At 38.1% G+C, this 18,611-nt stretch overlaps 2 protein-coding genes across 17 annotated transcripts in view; one reads left to right on the top strand and one right to left on the bottom strand.

Annotated features, from left to right (window-relative positions):
• The window catches only part of elavl3 (ELAV like neuron-specific RNA binding protein 3), a 19,533-nt gene extending 8,440 nt beyond the window's left edge, over positions 1–11,093 (top strand). For 2 of the 13 annotated variants that reach the window (XM_020610409.1, XM_020610410.1), the window contains exons 4-8: positions 2,479–2,632; positions 2,767–2,995; positions 3,514–3,567; positions 4,194–4,232; positions 5,011–11,093. In XM_020610409.1, the coding sequence (XP_020466065.1) occupies positions 2,479–2,632; positions 2,767–2,995; positions 3,514–3,567; positions 4,194–4,232; positions 5,011–5,359 (825 nt within the window). In that variant the 3' untranslated portion in view covers positions 5,360–11,093. The remainder of the gene's footprint in view (positions 1–2,478; positions 2,633–2,766; positions 2,996–3,513; positions 3,568–4,193; positions 4,233–5,010) is intronic. The other 11 variants (XM_020610415.1, XM_020610417.1, XM_020610421.1 and 8 more) reach the window with 9 other exon arrangements.
• A 376-nt stretch (positions 11,094–11,469) lies between these two features.
• prkcsh (PRKCSH beta subunit of glucosidase II) lies at positions 11,470–18,101 on the bottom strand. Of its 4 annotated transcripts, none has more exons than XM_020610582.1 (18): positions 17,992–18,101; positions 17,481–17,639; positions 17,243–17,359; positions 17,057–17,152; positions 16,918–16,975; positions 16,651–16,768; positions 16,073–16,202; positions 15,767–15,851; positions 14,716–14,794; positions 14,493–14,576; positions 14,255–14,407; positions 14,072–14,165; positions 13,613–13,682; positions 13,362–13,451; positions 13,192–13,266; positions 13,000–13,099; positions 12,731–12,890; positions 11,470–11,652 (listed from the first exon to the last, which is right to left on the bottom strand). In XM_020610582.1, the coding sequence occupies exons 2-17, from the start codon at positions 17,569–17,571 to the stop codon at positions 12,744–12,746; spliced, it is 1,587 nt and encodes a 528-aa protein (XP_020466238.1). In that variant the 5' UTR covers positions 17,572–17,639; positions 17,992–18,101; the 3' UTR covers positions 11,470–11,652; positions 12,731–12,743. The 4 variants fall into 4 exon arrangements, with proteins under 4 accessions (XP_020466238.1, XP_020466240.1, XP_020466241.1 ...); XM_020610584.1 differs by having other exon boundaries at positions 17,957–17,998; XM_020610585.1 differs by lacking the exon at positions 17,992–18,101 and adding an exon at positions 17,944–17,963.
• Positions 18,102–18,611: the final 510 nt, after the last annotated feature.

Below are 18,611 nucleotides of genomic sequence, written 5' to 3'. Positions count from 1 at the left end.
TCCCCCAACCTGATCAAAGTAGATCAAAGACTGAAACAAACTGCAGGATTGAGAAATCAAATCTCTGAGAGAGCAGAGCAGGTGATTTTCAAATGACTGTCCATGAATAGGGACTTTAATTCTGACTTAAAACTGATTCAACAATGAGCAGAATACCAGATTTGGTTACTCTTTGGAAAAACAATTATATGTATCGTATTGATTCACAATAATCATAATATTTTAGCTATGTTGAAATTATCGTTCCAGTTAGATTTTATTGTTAATCTTACATTATGCCATTAATTAATTTTTTACTGTATATATACATAGATTGCTCTGTCTATAATTAGCCTCTTAATATGCATTATAGTGTGTTAGTTAGTTATTATTACATTTTAAAAATCTAGCCAATACTGTATATTTTAGATTTTTCAGGATGGTTAAATATAAAGGGATGAGGATGTGAGGAAAGGGGGCAGCAGCAGAAGAGCAGGGGGTAGCTCAGAGAGCAGAATGCCAATGACAGGATTAGAGGCCATATGGGCGTCAGGCACCATCTGTACTGTGGGAGCGACAGGGAGAGGGTTAATTATAGGGCAGCCTCTGCTCCCCAAACACACCAAGTCCCCCCCTGACTTGTCCAGAAGACCCTAATCACTGCACCACACAACCCTCCTGCTGCCTGTCTGTGTATACAATAGGCGCTAGTGCTTTTTACTAATGGATGAAACCAAACACCTGTATTCATTTGAAAGATAATAGAGTGCCATAGGGATGACGTATTTTCATAGGCCAACCCAGAAGTTAGCAACAACCAGGTTCCCTTGACAAAAAGTCAATGAGATTTTTCCATAGGCTTTTGATTATTGCAGACAATAAGCTCTGTGACAAACAGTGGTATACTGTGCTTACGTGTTTTGTTCAGCAAGATAATTGTCACAGATGAGCACTAAATTTATGATTTTTGAAGCCCGAATATGCTCACCAGAAGTAAAAAGCTATTGTTTGCCTATAAACCAACTACACCACGGTCCCATGAGCATAACATCACCACCGCGGCTTCTGATGTCCAACTCACTCAGTTCTTTTACAAAATCCTTTCTTCTTAGAGTGAACTGATCTAGCTAGTGATCATGGCTGTGTCAGTTAGTTAGAAGAGATTGCAAGTGCACATGTTTACACATAATGAGGATGTAAAGGCAGACTTGTGAGTCTCCATGTTTGACCATGACATTTATTATCCCAGACAGCCTCTGTAGTCTCATTTAGCCACTTCTTAGCAACCGCCTTTTTCAAAACACGTAAAAGCATTAAAGATCATGAGTGGGGTATTTTCTAATGTATTTTATATTGAGGAACAAATCGTGAAAATGTATCGGCCTTGTGTTAACCACAGACCTTATTTCAGGCGTCTAATCAAAACCCCATTAAAAAATCCCATAGATTTCAGGGGGTGGGAACCGGAAGTGCAAAACTGCTGACTCAGTTCCGGGTTTTAGGGCTCACTGCTAGGGGACTCTCTATGCAAGTCTTTTTAATTTGCATCACAGGTTTGTTTGTGTCTGGTCAATAAGCAACTTGCTAAAATATTTCTCTTCAAAAATCCTTGAACATTTCATTCATAATCACACCAACACATTTGCCTTTAAACAATGTATGTGTGTGTGTGTGTGTGTGTGTGTGTGTGTGTGAACAGTGTGTTTATAAGTTGTCAAGGATCCTGCAAGTCTTGTGATGCAGTTACATTGTTTGCTGTTTGCCAGTAGAGCTGTTCTCCCCCAGAGGACAGAGACAAAGGAAAGAGGCAGGAAAGGGAGGGCAGCTCAGCCTATTTGAGACAACACTCACTCTGTCTCTTCATCACACACAAACACAGCTCTCCCAACAATGCATTGAACTGGACTATCTATCACACATGTCTTCCCATGATTCCATAAACATAAAAATAATAATATGTGCATGGCTTTTACAACCCATCAGATACTCCTCTATACTAAATATGAAATGTTCAAAAAGTAACCCACCAGAAAACCATAAGGGATATAAACACAGAGGCATCAAAAATGGCCAAGCACTAATTAAGCCACTGGTGATTTCAGGAAAATATATCAACAGGGCAATGTTTTTTCAGTGCAAAACAAAGCTGACACTGAGGTTGTTAACTGATGATTGGGTTGGGTAATGGTCACAGTCATCGCTTTGTGTCTGTGACTGTCTCAGTGTGGCTTAGCTTTAGCTTAAAGGCACTGATTAAGTCCACAGATAGCAAAGAGAGAGTTGGATCTGTGAGGGTAGTAAGGAGAAAGAAATCAGTGGAAACCAAAATGAAGCCTATTTGCTGGGCATAAACTGAGAATTCAATCCAATTTCATTTGGTCTTTCTAACATGTTCCTTTAACTTGAAGTCTTTCTTTATCTTTGCTTTAAACCCTCTGAGACAGATGTGACTGAGGTTTATTAATACAAAACACTTATTATTTTATATGGGTGTTGTAGGTATCATATGCCCGACCAAGCTCAGCTTCGATTCGTGATGCCAACCTTTATGTGAGTGGACTCCCTAAGACCATGAGCCAGAAAGACATGGAACAGCTGTTCTCCCAGTACGGTCGCATCATCACATCCCGAATTCTAGTGGATCAAGTTACAGGTATAGCCTTATTTCACTTCTCATGCTGTCACTCAATTTATGTCATCCGCAGTCAGGCCAGCGAGACTTGTAGGTACAACAACTACAGTTGTTGACGCCAAGGTAGTAACACTGGTCTGTTTTCTTATTCGGAGCAGGCATATCACGAGGAGTGGGCTTCATCCGGTTTGACAAACGCAATGAAGCTGAGGAGGCCATTAAAGGTCTGAATGGACAAAAGCCTTTGGGTGCTGCTGAGCCCATCACTGTCAAGTTTGCCAACAACCCCAGCCAGAAGACAGGCCAGGCCTTACTGACACAGCTGTACCAGACTGCTGCCCGCCGTTACACAGGGCCCCTGCATCACCAGACTCAGCGTTTCAGGTACTGAACCTTTACCAACCTCACACCACCTGAGAGTCCATCACTAACCAACAGACAGTCTGTAAAAAGGTACTGCTTCAAGACCAAGTCACAGGTTACCCTGCTTTGTTGTAAATTCTATATCCCACAAATTTAAATTTACAGGTGCTAAGTGTGTGAACACTGCATTGTTTTAGAATAACCTGGCACATCTTTTCTTTACTGATTGAGTAGTAGAAGTCAAGTCTGTCTTTTTTTGACAATTACCAAGGCTCAACTATACCAAAGAATAGCAGTGAGTGAAAAAAAAACTACACCAGGTGAGGTGGCACACCCTAAAAACAGCAAATGTTGTCTAGTTCTATAATGAAGAAAATTCTGTAATCGAAAACAAAACAAAAAATTACTTCTATATTAACACAACTTATTAATAAACTCTTCCTTTACACAATATTATTTTTTATCATACAGAAGGAATTACTAATATAGCATTGTCCCTCCTTCTGACTCTTTCTCTCTGACTTTCTTTTAAACTGCAGCATGATCCCTTCACTTGGAAAGGGACCCGATCCAAATAACAGCTCAAAAACAATGTAAGAGACCAGATTTTCCCAAGTACAATCAAAAACTAAAGCTAAATTAAAATTTTGCTTTCGAAGAATCATACTAAGCCTTTTAGTATTGCCTATAGACAGTGTAATGATTGGAGGTGCCAAACTTTGGCCACATCTACATGGGTAATTATGAATGTCAACGTTTTCCTGTATCAAACTTTTTTATGGCAAACGAATACCATCTTTGGTATTCTTCAGAACAAAGTCAAAAAATTGTAGCTGCCTGCACAGGTTGGAATACTCACTTAGTAATTATTGATACTTTTTAATTACTTGATGTGAAATTACATTTTTAATTGCTAGATGTGAAATGACCTAGGACACATAATTTGTATATCTTTCATTTGAACTATTAAAGGGGAACCTATTTTGGAGCTTAAACAACTGAACTCACAATAACAATAAAGACCAAATGAGACACATATTCACAGGACTATTTGACAAGCCATCAGTTTGTGATTGGATGATTTGGGACTGCAGTGCAGTGAAGGATGCCCTCTGGAGGCCAGCTGGAGAAGGACCTACATGTTAACTGACAGTCCCCCTTCCTTGTAGATCTCACAACTAACTTCTGCATCCCCTTCATTCTCCCTCTTGCGTTGCAGACTCGACAATTTACTAAACGCCAGCTACGGAGTCAAGAGGTAAATGCCCAAGGTGTACTTTCAAAAGCATCCATACCAAAATAAAACCTCAAACAAAGTGCCCGGAATACCACCTGCTGACTTCATCTCAAAATCAGATATAGTAGCCATAATTTTTAAAACCCACTGCCCATATTAACCATGTTACAGAAGCAGCCCAGACAAGAAAAGATTATTTGTAATTGCAATAAGCGATAATGCAGCCTTCTAACAGCAGGGTATTCTGGCATGGCTTTGTTTAACCTTTTTATGTTTGTTTGTTTGTTTTAATTAATAGAAATAATTTGTATGCATTTATTTATGAACTAACATTGTCAGTTTCAGTTGCTTTAATGTCCCTTTTTTCACCAGCATGGACATACCAGATTCCGTTTGCGTCTCCTCTGTTTGCTCCAGTTTTTGTATGATTTGATTCCAATTTGCTTTTCATCCCTCTCTAGGTTTCTGTGTTTTGTTCAATACTGTGATTTTTGTTGAACATTGTGATTCATGTAATTAATTCTTTCAGAGGCTTTGGTCAGCAGAGAAAATGAGATTACATGCAGAATGTGTGGGTGTCTGTGTCTCAGGGCACATTGTCATTTTGTATAGGCAGTCTGAAGCCACTGTGGTGCCCACACATATTTATCTGCTTACTGTACAGCAGAGGTGATGGAGATGGGGTCCCCCGACTCCATACCCGACTACAAGCTTTATCATTTTCCACAGAAAAATGCCCATAGGAGATAGTATAAAGCACTGAATGCTGTGTGGAACTTCAGAATGACACCCATGGTAGTTCTCCTACTCTCTTCCCTAGATTCTCACCCATCACCATTGACAGCATGACCAGCCTGGCTGGAGTCAACCTTACTGGCCCAACTGGAGCCGGCTGGTGCATCTTTGTGTACAACCTGTCCCCTGAGGCGGACGAGAGTGTCCTGTGGCAGCTCTTTGGGCCTTTCGGCGCAGTCACTAACGTCAAGGTCATCCGTGACTTCACCACCAACAAATGTAAGGGCTTCGGCTTTGTCACCATGACCAACTATGATGAAGCGGCCATGGCCATTGCTAGCCTTAATGGCTACCGCCTGGGTGACCGCGTGCTGCAGGTTTCCTTCAAGACCAGCAAGCAGCACAAGGCCTGAGAGAGAGGCTGCTGGTACCAGCTGCTTTGACCTGCAGGGAGAGCAACCTAAGCTCCCTGTGCCATCACTCTACATGGGCCTGGACTGAGTCTCTCTTTGACACATTCTCACAAAAACTCATATTATATTAGCAGAAACACAAACATGCAGATACAAATGTACACACACATACATAGCCAAATGTCTTCATACGCAAGCATACAAAAGTCAGAGTTTCAAACAAACACACTAGTGGAGTTTTTCTTTTCTCTTCACACAACATGCTAGTCCTTCCCTATATTTGCCTGGATTGAATTAGAAGGGGGTATGTAGCTGGTAGGGGTAAGAGCTATCTATTTAGGAGACAGTCTAATGAATGTGACAGGGAATGTGCACTGAGTGCTTTGATTGAATTCAGGCAAATAATGACAACTGATGAACAAAACGATCAAAAATTTAAATGAACAAATATGTGCAATTTATCCAAACTCTTACCCCACCATCTCTCCCGTTATCTTTCAGGAGAGGATGTAGACACTTTTTTACACTTGGGCATTTTGAATCAGCGATTTTTTTAGATCAAAGAAAATGAAATTTAAAAACAGTGTTCTCTTATATACATCTATTAAAATATAACTATATATTCAATATTTAAGGTGGTTATAATAGCCGAGTATGTAAGCATTTTCTAGAAACTTTGACTACTGTTTCCTGACCTGCATTAGGTGGTGCCTAGCATAAAGGCAGTTTCTCTACCCTGTGTGAGCTTGTTAGCTCAGACCCAGTAGGGTTTAGGTTAATTAAAGAACACTAGTCACAGAAAAGTAGTCTGAAGGCCATCAGAATCACTCTTTTCCTCAATGTCACGCTGAATAACACAATCGTATACTTGTGTATCACAGAAACACAGTTCAGTAACTAGATTTATACATTTAAACCACAAAAACAAACAAATAGTTCCTGTACTCTTTCTAATATATCCTCAAAATGGATTCAACACAAGCAGACCGTTTGTGAACTTAGAGCAGAGTGGCAGTGCTCCCATGGTGACAGTGTTCATTAGTAATTCTCTTGTGGGCAGTGAGTGACAAGTGCGAGGGGAAAAATGTTTCACCATAATACAGCCACGCCAAAGGAAAATACCGGTGTTTTTTCACTTTTTGCATCATTTTTTTTTTTTTTTATTGCACCTGTATTTTATGTTATCCATAGGCCATTTTGCATTGCACAGCTCTGTCAACCATGATTTGGTGTAAGATCCTTTTAACTGAAAGGTCATTTGGTGTCAAGAGGTCAAGAAAGGAAGCAAAACAAGATGTGGAAGACAACTAAATTATGCTGTACTTGCTGATAGGTTACTGTAAGGCAGGCTACGTCTTCAAATTTACATAGAAATAAATAAATAAAAGCTGAAAATGTAATCATTTCAATATGATTATGATCCAAGTAGCTGGAAAAAATGAAAGAAAAGTCAAACAATACACCCATGGACTGATCTGTTTAGGCAGGTCTGCAGTGAAAGAGCACAGATGAGCAAAAATTCAAGAGCACCGGTATTATTCTTTAGTCTAGTGCCCAGTGAGAAGTTCTCCGAATAAATGAGGTCAAAGTTTAGCATTTCAGCAGAATACATGTGCTTTGCAATAACAACATGCACAGAGCAGATTAAAAGGACTGCAGTTCTTAATAGCTAAAAACATTTAAACCTGATTTAGAGTCACACATGTGAGCAACGATACCTGGCAGCATTAAAAATATCACTGATCCCCTCAGGAGAAAAAGAACCAGTGACTCCAGTTTTGCCAAATGCTCCTCAGTTTTATTTAAAATCCCTCTACTCTCAAACTTTGAACTCCTGCCCTCCCAAAAGATGACTGTACAACATCAAGCCTGCAAATTAAGTATCATCATTATAGTTCTGTTTACAACAGAAAGATATTTATTTATTTATTTGCTTCAGATCTGTTTGGCACTACCACAAAAATAGCTTTTCTCAAAATATCCCTAACCCAGTTGCATGAAAATTATTTATGGCACCCTTAATGAAACATTAAGGCCAGCCTGTTTAGCTGAAGTGTCTGTTATAGTCCATACTTAAGATTTACCGTGGGGAGAGCTAATGTCTTTCAATATCAAGACATCTGCACATGATAATAAATAAGGTCAACTATATTCAAGACATTTTTGCTTTTGCTTTTCTAAATGATGCTGTGTTAGCCAAAGAGGATGATCTCTTTGAAAGGATTACATTAGAGATAAATCTATTTTTATACATACAAAAGAACAAGACCTTGTGCTGAATTTTTACAGATTCTTAAGCTTGGAAAAATTGGGACATCACATGGCTTTATTTTAAACCCTCTGATCTTTGCAGAGCAAGAGGGAACAAGCATGCGGTGTATGGGTGGGGATTTAGAGAGGGGGTGAAAGAACACTGGGTGTTTCTCAAGTTTCTTATATGATCATTGCTACAGTATATATCCTTGGTTGACATGGAAGTCATTCTGGTCAATTGAGGACCAAGAGCATTCTAAGTCATATATATAGTCTCTGAGGAGCGAGGAGGCTGCTTGAGGAGCCATGACCGAAGTTACACGAGTCCATCCTTCATGGAAGTTTTTTATGAACCAACCCACCCCTTTATCAAAAATCTGTTGGCGACTGGACACTTCAGATGAAGGATAGGAGGAAAGAATGTGTCATTTGTTAATAACATATTTCTTCTCTCCTCATGTCTTCTTGCACTGTTTCCTCACATCATAAGTGGGTGGGACTAAGACACAAGGAAAGGATGCAAGTGAGGGAAATGACAACCCATATAAGAGACTTGAGAAACACCCATAGTACTCATACAAACTTAACCATTCAACATATCAAAATGATTGACACAAACTTTAAGAAATTTGTTGTAAAAAAGTCAAACTGAACAGTTGGGGGTATAACCTGACAGGCACATCTATACTTCTGAGTGCTTTAGACACACTTACATCTCATGTCATGAATTTGTGTACAGTGTTGCTTCAGTGGTGGTGCAGTGAAGTGAAGTTCTTTGACTTGAGAATCCCAGACAAAGCTGCAGTGAGACCAGCTCATCATCAAGCTGAAAAACTGAATAGCTGCTTGCAAATAAAAAGATAAAATGCAGATTCATAATGAACACTAGGCATGATTCTTTATGATGAGATTGATTTGATTTTTGCCAAAGAATTGTCTTGCAAGTCAGTACCAAGAAGGATAAATTAAGACTAACTATATTATTCAAGGAGTAATTGCTGTACAAATATGTTATTTATTGAATAAGGTCCCTCTACAATTTCAGTTATCATTAGTTTTGAATATCTAAGTTGCGCATATCAGTTTGCATTTGTAAATCCTAAAATCACTAAACTGTGCTAAAATAAAACATTTGCAAGCCGCCCCAAAAGGCATATCAAAATGCATCAGTTCACCTCTTGACAAAGGAAAAATCATATGCATCCATATCATATATTCCCCCCAACAATTATATCATCTGCTTTGTCTTGTTGCCAATTTAATCCTTTAGATCCATTAACATTGCACCACTTCGAATACCTACTCTGGCATCTTTCAGTCTGACTCATACTGTTTCATTCCCTGAAATACTCTGAATGATTGTTGCTGGTGTGTCCAGAGCTGACCACGTTAAGGACTAATCTAGCTATTTTGGGTCAAGCAATTTGCTAGGGATAGCACAGTAGGACCGAGCACTTGGACCAGTGATAGACGTTAGGAACAACCAAGATAACAGGCCGCGCTGAAATGCAGCTGGAGTTGTTTACTCAGCCATGTCCGATGTAGTACAGTCAACCCACAAACCAGCCCTGCAGCCCGAAGTCTTTCATACACAGCCTACACAAAGACCTACATCTAATGTACAGTAGAGAGCCAAGGACCATGGCAGGAAACAGTACTACACTGCTTGAGCAACAACAATAATCATTTAAAAAGACAAAAAAATTTTCCTATGGAACAGTAAGTGCAATGTGCTTTGTTTTTATATTGACTGAGAACAAATGATATATATTTTTTAAAAAAGAAATTAAACGTCACACTGAAAAGGTTTGTGGACTAGTGAAAGGAGTAAAAGTCTGGACAAAAACATTAAATAGAACAGGCTCGTTAAGAAAATCAAACAAACAATGAGAGCTCTGATCTACAGTATAAATTTCCATAATCACTTCCTCAGCCCCTAATTTATGCTCTGACCATGCAAGCTCAAACAAACTGCATATTTGGCTGACTTAATACAGCAATTTTCAGTGACCTTGAAAGGAGTACTGTCTAATATATCATCAGTTTTAGCCCATGTCAATTTCAAATATCATTTTTCCTGTAATTTATTGATTTTATTTATATATCAAGATTCACTTGTTAAATTAGCGTATTTGTGTTGTTGATGTTGCCATAGAAAACACACATGGGTCAAAGATTATGTTTGGTTGCATTGATTGGGTACAGTTTGTTATTTTTCTTCCATTATTTAATTAGTTCAAGTTTTTTACAGTGTATGCAGATTTTAGACTTAGTTAGATTTTTTTTATTTCAATCAAACTGTGTTCAATTGTGTTTGTAAAAGTCTGTGGTAGCTTTTGTTGCAACATAAAATAATTTAAACAGAAAAAATTCAAAATAGCGCCAACAAACTTGTATTATTTGGGCGACTTTAAGCTTGTAGTTTTAACTTATTGTTAACTTAAAAACTATTTATTATGATTATTGCCTCGTATAAAGTATGTTTTGTGTATATTTATGGTTTATTTCATTATATTTGCAAGTTTAAAAGATTTTAAGTTTGTCAAAATTGTGGTTACACCATTTCGTTTCTAAAAAGGGGGACAAATAGAAAAACAGCTTTAGAAGTACGATTTGGAAATGTTCTCCATAGTCAAAGAATGCACTGCTATATTTAACTAATTGAAGTGTATAAACATACATGCTGTGTGCTAGATGTTATGCCTTTACTGCCTGTGTTCTGTTTGTCTTGTTAAATGAAAATCTTTTAATTATTTAATCTAATCACAGTCTTGTTTTTCCAACCACTCAGCGAACCTGTGAGACACGGGACAGCCCCTGTAGCGAGGCTTTGGCCCATTTGAGGGTCAGGCAACTAGCCAGGAACAGAGGGATGTCCTAGGTTTGATATGCTATGAAGATGCTTTCCTGTGTATGTTGATGGATTTTATGGGGAAAAAAATTACATTAAGTGTTCTGTTTCTGTAAAAGCATTGCAATACTGAAATTATCTGTATCAACTGCAATATCAATTTGTGCTACTGAAACAAAAATGTTCTTTAGAAAACCAGCCAAGAGCTGTGGCAAAATGTCACAGAGCTCAGAAAAGCTGCAGGAAGGTTTTCTTGGGAGTCTCTAGGTTAGTAAAGGGGTGAGTGGTCCTTCTGTTTCTCAACCAACTGTATTTTGTGTCTATTTATTTAGAAGAGGGGATGCAGTAACTTAGTGATGTTTTTCTTACATTTTCCTGGAATGGTAGAACAAATCAAAGGTGAAAATGATCAAAACAGTTCTGCTGACACCGATATCAGTGGACAAAATCTCATACTTCCAAACATGACCAAATGAACAATGTCAAAATTTAATGAAGGAGAAAAAAAACAACCTTTCAGTTTAGTCTAGGATATTTATTACTGGGATTTCAGCTGAAGATGCTTGAAGACTTTTTCATGGAATTGTTTAATTATTTGTACTTTACATGCCAAAAAAATAAAAAATTAAAAAATAATATGAGTGACCAGTTTTTTGACTGTCAAAACAATATCATTAAATGAAGATATAAAATTTCAATTAATGGGTATTTTACAATTATGTATATACTTTATAATTATTAAATTAATGCTACATATTGTACTAAATTGTTTCAGAGCATGATAGAAAGCACTGAAGAAAATGTTCCTGCTTAAATCAATGATATGGGTACTTTTTTTAAATAAACATGGATCTTCCTAATGTATTATTTCATAGTATTCATGTTTTAGAAGTGCAATGGAATGTTGTAGAAGTGTTAAAGTGCACACAGTGTGCTTGGAAGCCACCAGATCTGTTATATCAAAATGGCTACAGGCTGTAATGACAAGATTAAAGACATTTCCAAGTCTGGACAATGATAAAACAGTGTTTATTTCAAAACAATGGAATGACACTACATTTGACAAGCAACCCCCACCCCTAAAACAGCAGGCAGAAGTAGGAACTGGAGGTATAGATGATACAACCGATTGGAATTTCCATCATTCTCAACAGTGCGGCTGTAGTGACGGTGGTCCCAGATGAAAAGCCTGCAAAAGGCCAAGAATACACATTTATTTCAATACCTTAAATGCTTAAGTCATAAACTCCTAGTTATTAATGGAAACTGGCAATTCAGCTGCAGTGAATCCCTGTAGGTTTCATTTTTGATGACTAAACATTTAGATTAGTGATGTATCATCTCTTGTGTTATTTTGGGTTTAGCAGTTATGTTGATTTAGGTTGATGACAGAGAACTCAAAGTCCCCGTGCTATCATTATCATAAAGCAAGAGCATAAACAGCTAAATCATAGCTTAAACCAATAAACTGAGAAAAGATAAATAAAAAGTTGGTCTTCTTATTCCCTGTTTATCTCAAGGGAGGATACAAATGATACTGTATCTATTCACAATACCTATAGCCACAGTGGTATCACCAAGAAAGCCATTTCTATAAATAATACTACTATATTGCAAACCATCACATTATCTGAGCAAAATCCATTAAATATTTATTCTAAAAGAAAGAACAACTCAATTACTATATTTCCTTAATTTATTATGAACTGCTTTCCATTCAACAGCACTTAAAAATAATAGTAAACTCTATTGTAAACATCAAACAAAGTTAAGATGTCTGGAGTAAAGGATGGATGCACTTCTTCACATGTAGAATGTGACAGTATAATGATGCCGTGTATAGGTGAATCAAATGCATACATCATTAATTGTTAGTCCTCTATCAACAATGACAAGGAACTCAAATGAAGCTGCCATTACCTTGCTGCCGTCCTGCTCTTCCTCTAATGGAAGCTGCCACTGACTGCTCAGGGAGTTTTCTTCACAACAAAATGTCCAAATGCTAAACATTCACATTATGCAGATCTGACTGTGGCTGGTTTTTAAATTCAGGTCGAGTAAGCACCGTTTAGAAAAGGCAATTAGTTGTTGAATGCAGTTGCAATATATTTTTGCTCTAAACTTGACTCTTCTATATACTCAGATCCTACTGGGGAAAAGACATGGTCCTGCAGAAAACCATGTTTTATGTGTCTTACACAGTACAGTGTGATTGTGTCTCAATTCATTTTTGAAGGCATAACATCAAACACAGAAACATCACTCACAAATTCAGTGGATCTAGAGCTCCTGATGCAGAACATGATCTGAACCCGGGCTTGGGGGCTCCTGGCAGATGGCAGGGCTGATGAACTCCATCAGGTACTCACAGCGCTGGGGCTCTGAGGTAGATGTCACAACTGTCTCCTTTCCACATGTTAACTTAACCTGAAAGACAAAGAATCTCTCATTTTTTATTTGTCTAATGAGAAACAATTGTCAGCAGTAAAATCAGGCACAGAAAGACATTAAGTCAGGACTGAATGCTGAGGTTTACCATGGTGGATCTGTTAGGCCCTTGCCAGCACCCTGTTCCATGTTCATACTTCATCATAGAGTAGATATTATCCTCAGGACCTGCCCATTTTCCCCATGTTCTACACAAAAAAAAAAAAGGCAAAAATGTACATGATGAGTCATGGGTACTTTAAAAGCTTCACAGACAAACACAAACAACATAATCTCTTACCCGAGGTTCGTTTCAGATCCACCATACTTGGATTTCTGGGATACTCTGTTGAACGGACAAAGCCTGTAGATGTACCTGAAAGCCACAGAGAAATGCAGTCCCTTAGAAGCAGAACTACCACATAATAATTAAATGAAGGTTTCCGCAAAAGTTGAGGAGTGTGCACATACTCGCTAGTAGTTAACTCATAACACTGGCTGTAGAGGTAGGCAAATTCAGCATTTGGTCCAAAGTCAAAAGAAATTTCCTTCTCGAGGTTTCTGCAGACAAAAAGCAAATCCAGTAGTGAATTTTATTTTGCAGTTTTCAACTAATAACACACTGAATGTGCAACAAAACTGCCCAGTATAACTACTGATTGCAGTTGTGGAAACACTGACTGCATTAATGGCAAAGAAGCTGCATCATATTCAGTGCTTACTTGATCTGATCATCCTTGTCGCGGAGAACTCTCTCAGCCTCATCAAACTCATCCCTGGCTTTCTGCGCAGCTGGGAATCAGATGCATGGAATTAAAATATACTCTCACAGACAACTCAGTCCACAGTCAAAAACATAAATGTGCTTACATACACACACACACACACACACACACAATAAGTATAAGATAAATCACCAAAATCTAGATCATCTCATCTATTAATGCTTTTATAAGCGACAAGCAACAGACCTCTGTCATATAAAAGCAACACAGCTGTTCAGTAAATCTTCTCATACACATTTATTTGTGCCAACAGGATGAGTGATGAGTTTCACGATCATGCATTCAAATTAATAGTTGTGCAGTCACATCTGTGCCTTTTTTGATGGCATGTTAGAGCATGACTCACTCGCTCATAGCGGAGGACTGGATGAGCCATTCAGTTTTATAGACACTTACCATCAATAAGGACCTGCGTCTCTTGGTCATAGGGTGGCATAGTCCCCTCATCATCGTCCTCCTTTTTTTCTTGAGTTTGCGCTGTAGGAGTTCTCTGCATATCAAACACATATAAGAGTGACTTACTAAATAAACCTGAGTGTCATCCAGCATAATTTTGATGGAGAAACTCAATGGGCATACCTTATAATCATCATCTGGGTCATCATCTTCGTCTTCTTCATCATCGTCGTCTTCATCCTCTGGGATGTCATCTTCAGGGTACGGCTCAGAATCATTGTCAGAGACTGGCTCCCTTATGTCCTCCTGTGACGTGTCCACCGGAGCTGGGGCGGCCTGATGCCAACAGAGTCACATGTTTAGATGCGCAGAGGCTTTTGCACAGGGTGTTTACTAAAATAAGAAAATGAACATGTTTTACCTCTGAAATGTATTTCTCTTTGATATTATCCCAAATACCCTCAAACGCTACTGTGTCGACTTTGTCCGCTCCTCCCAGTAGACCCTACACAAACCAAATTCAATGTTCACGTTTTAATTTGCTCATCTTTTTAAGTTGTGTAATTTTTTATTCATGCATTTAACAAGAACTACATTTTAACAGCAGTATTTTAATAAAAACAATACAAAAAGTAAACGTTTACCTGGGCCTCTTCTTCTGTGAATGAACCATCTGAATCTGGGTCAAGCTCTGAATGGGACAGAAGCTCAGCCACCGTGACGCTGTGACAAATACAAATATAATATTCACAGATTTAGATTAGATTCAACTTTGTCATTCAACTTTATTGTCATTACCCATATACAAATACAAGGCAACGAAATACAGTTTAGCATCTAACCAGAAGTGCAATAACAGCAGTGCAGAGTGCACAGTATCTACAGTATGTAAAGTCAGTACTAATTTACCGAAAGATATGTACAATTAATATTTACAGTAAGATATGCAAGGTAATGTAGTCAGTAAGGTCCACTAGAAACACACAACAAAGCAAACAAAAAACAACACTGATTTACTGTCACACCAATAATCAGACAGTGTGGATGAACAGCAAGAACCCAGTTTTCCACAGTTATCCTAAAGGTTTTTAGGACTGTTTAGCTGTCTTTATAGACACTGGTATTTTAAATTTCTGGAAGAAAGTATGCCCACCTCTGATGTCCTCAGAAGTTAGTCTTGGGAACACTGAAGTAAAGGACTAAAGGTATAATAAGAACAAAGTGAATCCAGTTTGACACAGCTATCCTAAAAGTCATGTAATTGCTGTTTTTAATGTGCATTTAATGTTTTAATCTAATCTGCATTCTAAGATTTTATCAATATAAGCATTTTAATGTTTTACCTGTGTGCATTGTGTTAAGCACTTTGAACTGCTTTTGTGTATGAAAATGTGCTATATAAATAAACTTGACTTTCCTAGATATGAAAAACACTGATATAAAAAAAATTCAAAGAGCCATGCTCATCTCTACCGCATGCTATTTGGTTTCAAGAGCTCCATGTGGCAGAAATTTGGATTTCTAATGAGGTGCAGAGCAACATAAACACGGTACCAGAATAACAAATTCTGCATTTTGACTTTGCACTACTTAATTTGATCTTGCTCTTAAAAAGTTGTCCCTGTTAAGTGTCACTACACTGTCAATCTTTCTTCATTAAGGGTGCTAATATTTCTGGAGGATGATGATACTCACAAGCCATCTACATCATCATCCAGTCCAAGAAACATCTCAGCCATTCTAGCCTTGTCCTTCTTCATGCGAATGCGATCTTTTTCATCTGAAACAAAAATAATATTTTACCTTGTGTTATCCTTGATTTAGATTACACATTTATTTAATTACAGTGTTTTTGCTTGTTTTGCCATGATTCAAAATTTCTGGTCAGAAGTATTTTGCTACACAACTTGTGTGTGTGTCATTCAGGCAAATAAAAATATAACACAATAGACTATACCATCTGTGCTATGATGCTCTGTACAAACAATTGATGTACTATACCTTCCCAGGCCTTTAGATGGCGCTCTTTAGCTTCTTTCTCTGGCTGTTCTGCAGTCTCTTTTACAGTTCTCAGAGCTTCCACCTTCTCTTCCAGATCCTTCTTACTGACCTGAAGATCTGAAAGTTTGGCCTGTTGAGACAGATTCAAATAATAGTAATAAATGAATACATAATCAAATAAGCTTTACCTGAAAACAGGAAACAATGCCTTAAAATGATCTGCATAAAAAAAGTGTCTGAAGTAACCACACTGAAAGCTACTGTACTGTCACAAAGGCAATAGGGAAGAATAACTACAGCGTTCCACCAATGACTTCACCATCCAGCTGGAAGGCCTGGCATCTTAAATTCTCTAAAATTAAATGTTTTTTTTTTTTTTAGAAGACATCAGATGGTCAGCACCTAGTTTGTGTGTGTGAACCAGGTCAATTCTGAGTGAGCAAGAAGGAGGATGTGTTCAGCTTAAGCTCACTCCCATTACTGCCTTGAGTTTTTTCTGTGCATGATAAGCAAAACTCAGAGCTCTGGATTTTGATTATTACACAAACCAATTGTGAAGGTTTTCCTGCCATTCACACCTTCTTATCTTCTAGGCCACTCTTGGCCTCATGAATAAGTTGCTGTTTAAGCAGAAAGCCCTCCTTAGCAATCTCAGCCATCTTGAGCAGGCTCTCCCTCTCTTTGCGTCCCAAATCCCTGCAAATCGCACACGGTGAAAAAAAGTACTTGTGAAAAGCAAAACATTCAGAAACTTGGGTGTGTAGCATATAGAAGATGCTCCAATGGGGAATTCAGGTTTAAGATTGTAAAGCATTTATAGAATTATAATTTTAAAACATTCTCACTTGCAGGTGTTCTGACAGACAGCACCACTGTTGTACTCATCTGTTGTGTCACAGCAGTCTGTAGAGAAAATGCAGATGTTAAATCTTGGCCATGTAGTAAACTTGAAAGGAACTAGTCAGCACAGTTTAAAATTCATACCACAGATTCCGTCATTGATGCGGGACGAGGGGATAAAAGTTGGTCGGAAACCTACATTGGTGCAGTGGAAGCTACCATTGGGACAAGCAGCAGTGCCTGCAAATAAGTGTTAAATTTACAAAAGGATAACCCAGCAACTATTCCATTTAATATTGTGCACTGAGGAAAACTGAATACAAGATCTACCTGGCTCATCAGAGCCATCTTGGCAGTCACAATAGTCATCATTCACTCTGTCAAATGAAATAGTGTGGGAGCCATCCAGACAAGTAAAAGATTTGCCCTCTTCATAGAACTGCAGTTCTGTCAGGTTGAAAAAAAGAAATGAATAATCAGCTCCAAAACTACAAAGAACTGATAACTGTCACTCAACAATGTATTCACGGAACTGTCTTATAGCTGAAATTACATAATAACTGCTTACTTGATAAAGGGACGCCGCGAGGGCGTTGAACTTCGACTGCAGAGACTCCCACACTAAGCAGCAACAGCAGCAGGAGGGACTGGCTGGACATGGCGGTGCAGTCACAAGGTGTTTCAGACTTTAGCGAGAATCGGATGCACCTGAACCGCCTTTATGAATCTTGCAGATGAATATGAATACAAGAAACACCGTGAGACCACTAAAGACATTCCGTGATAAGGTTCACAATAGTATCATATGTTAGTGAACATGAAGCATTTACGTTTTCTGTCACGTAGCTTGACAGAATACCATTTACATTACTTGTTGTTAGTTAGCCAAGAGCTAACAAATGAATGCTAACTGCTTTAGTTAAAACTTTAGCTACAAGCACAGCACAAACTAACATCTAATGGAAATGCCAACAATACAAATATCTTAACAATAACTATAACGAGCACCGAAGAGCAAAACAGAAGAAAACCTTGTACGTTTACCCTCTTAACAGAACAAGATAATGGATAATCATTACCAGTCGTTACAGCGCGTACTTCCGTGGCAACAAAGCGCATGCGTACATTTCCAACCCTTTTCTGTCTTGTTTCTCTGTGATTGGACGACGCTTTTGTCAAACTCTTCTGATTTGCAGAGAATCGTGACACCTGTCTAATGTGGAGGATTCTGGGTAACCTATACTTGAGGGTGCAGCCATCTCATCTAAGAGGGTAGATTTGTATGACTTCATGTAGTCATCACTCTTTACACTATTATCTTTATACTGTGTTTAATATTAGCATGAGCACAAATAACACCCATGTGGATAACTACTTTAAAACTGCCACGATCCTTCCGGTGCAAAACTTTTAGGCACTAAACGTAAAGTAGGGATGATTTTGATTTGTTTTGATTTGATTTATTCTTTCAAGCATGTAAAGCCAGTTGATATGTCAACACACATAATTTTACACATATCCAACAAATGCTAATCCAATATCAATCTGCTTATACCTAGTATATGCTTGAATGGAGTAGGAAGAAGTCAGACTTATCTAGTCCTACCCCATGACATCATCTTACATCATTGGTTTGCAAGCAGTATCTCTACATAAATAATTCTCTTCTACACCACACAAGTAATATACTAGAAAAATT

This window comes from Monopterus albus, unplaced genomic scaffold (genome assembly GCF_001952655.1).
Source record: "Monopterus albus unplaced genomic scaffold, M_albus_1.0 scaffold105.1, whole genome shotgun sequence".
NCBI classification, from domain to species: domain Eukaryota; kingdom Metazoa; phylum Chordata; class Actinopteri; order Synbranchiformes; family Synbranchidae; genus Monopterus; species Monopterus albus.
This window is presented reverse-complemented; position numbering and strand designations above follow the sequence as displayed.

What these genes read in the sequence shown, in the direction of transcription:
- prkcsh (XM_020610582.1), bottom strand. Translation starts at nt 17,571, where the DNA reads ATGTCCAGCCAGTCCCTCCTGCTGCTGTTGCTGCTTAGTGTGGGAGTC. An exon ending in GACAAGGATGATCAGATCAA is followed by an intron (nt 13,452 to 13,612) that starts GTAAGCACTGAA and finishes TTTTGTCTGCAG; the next exon opens with AAACCTCGAGAAGGAAATTT. An exon ending in GGCCTAACAGATCCACCATG is followed by an intron (nt 12,891 to 12,999) that starts GTAAACCTCAGC and finishes TTTGTCTTTCAG; the next exon opens with GTTAAGTTAACATGTGGAAA.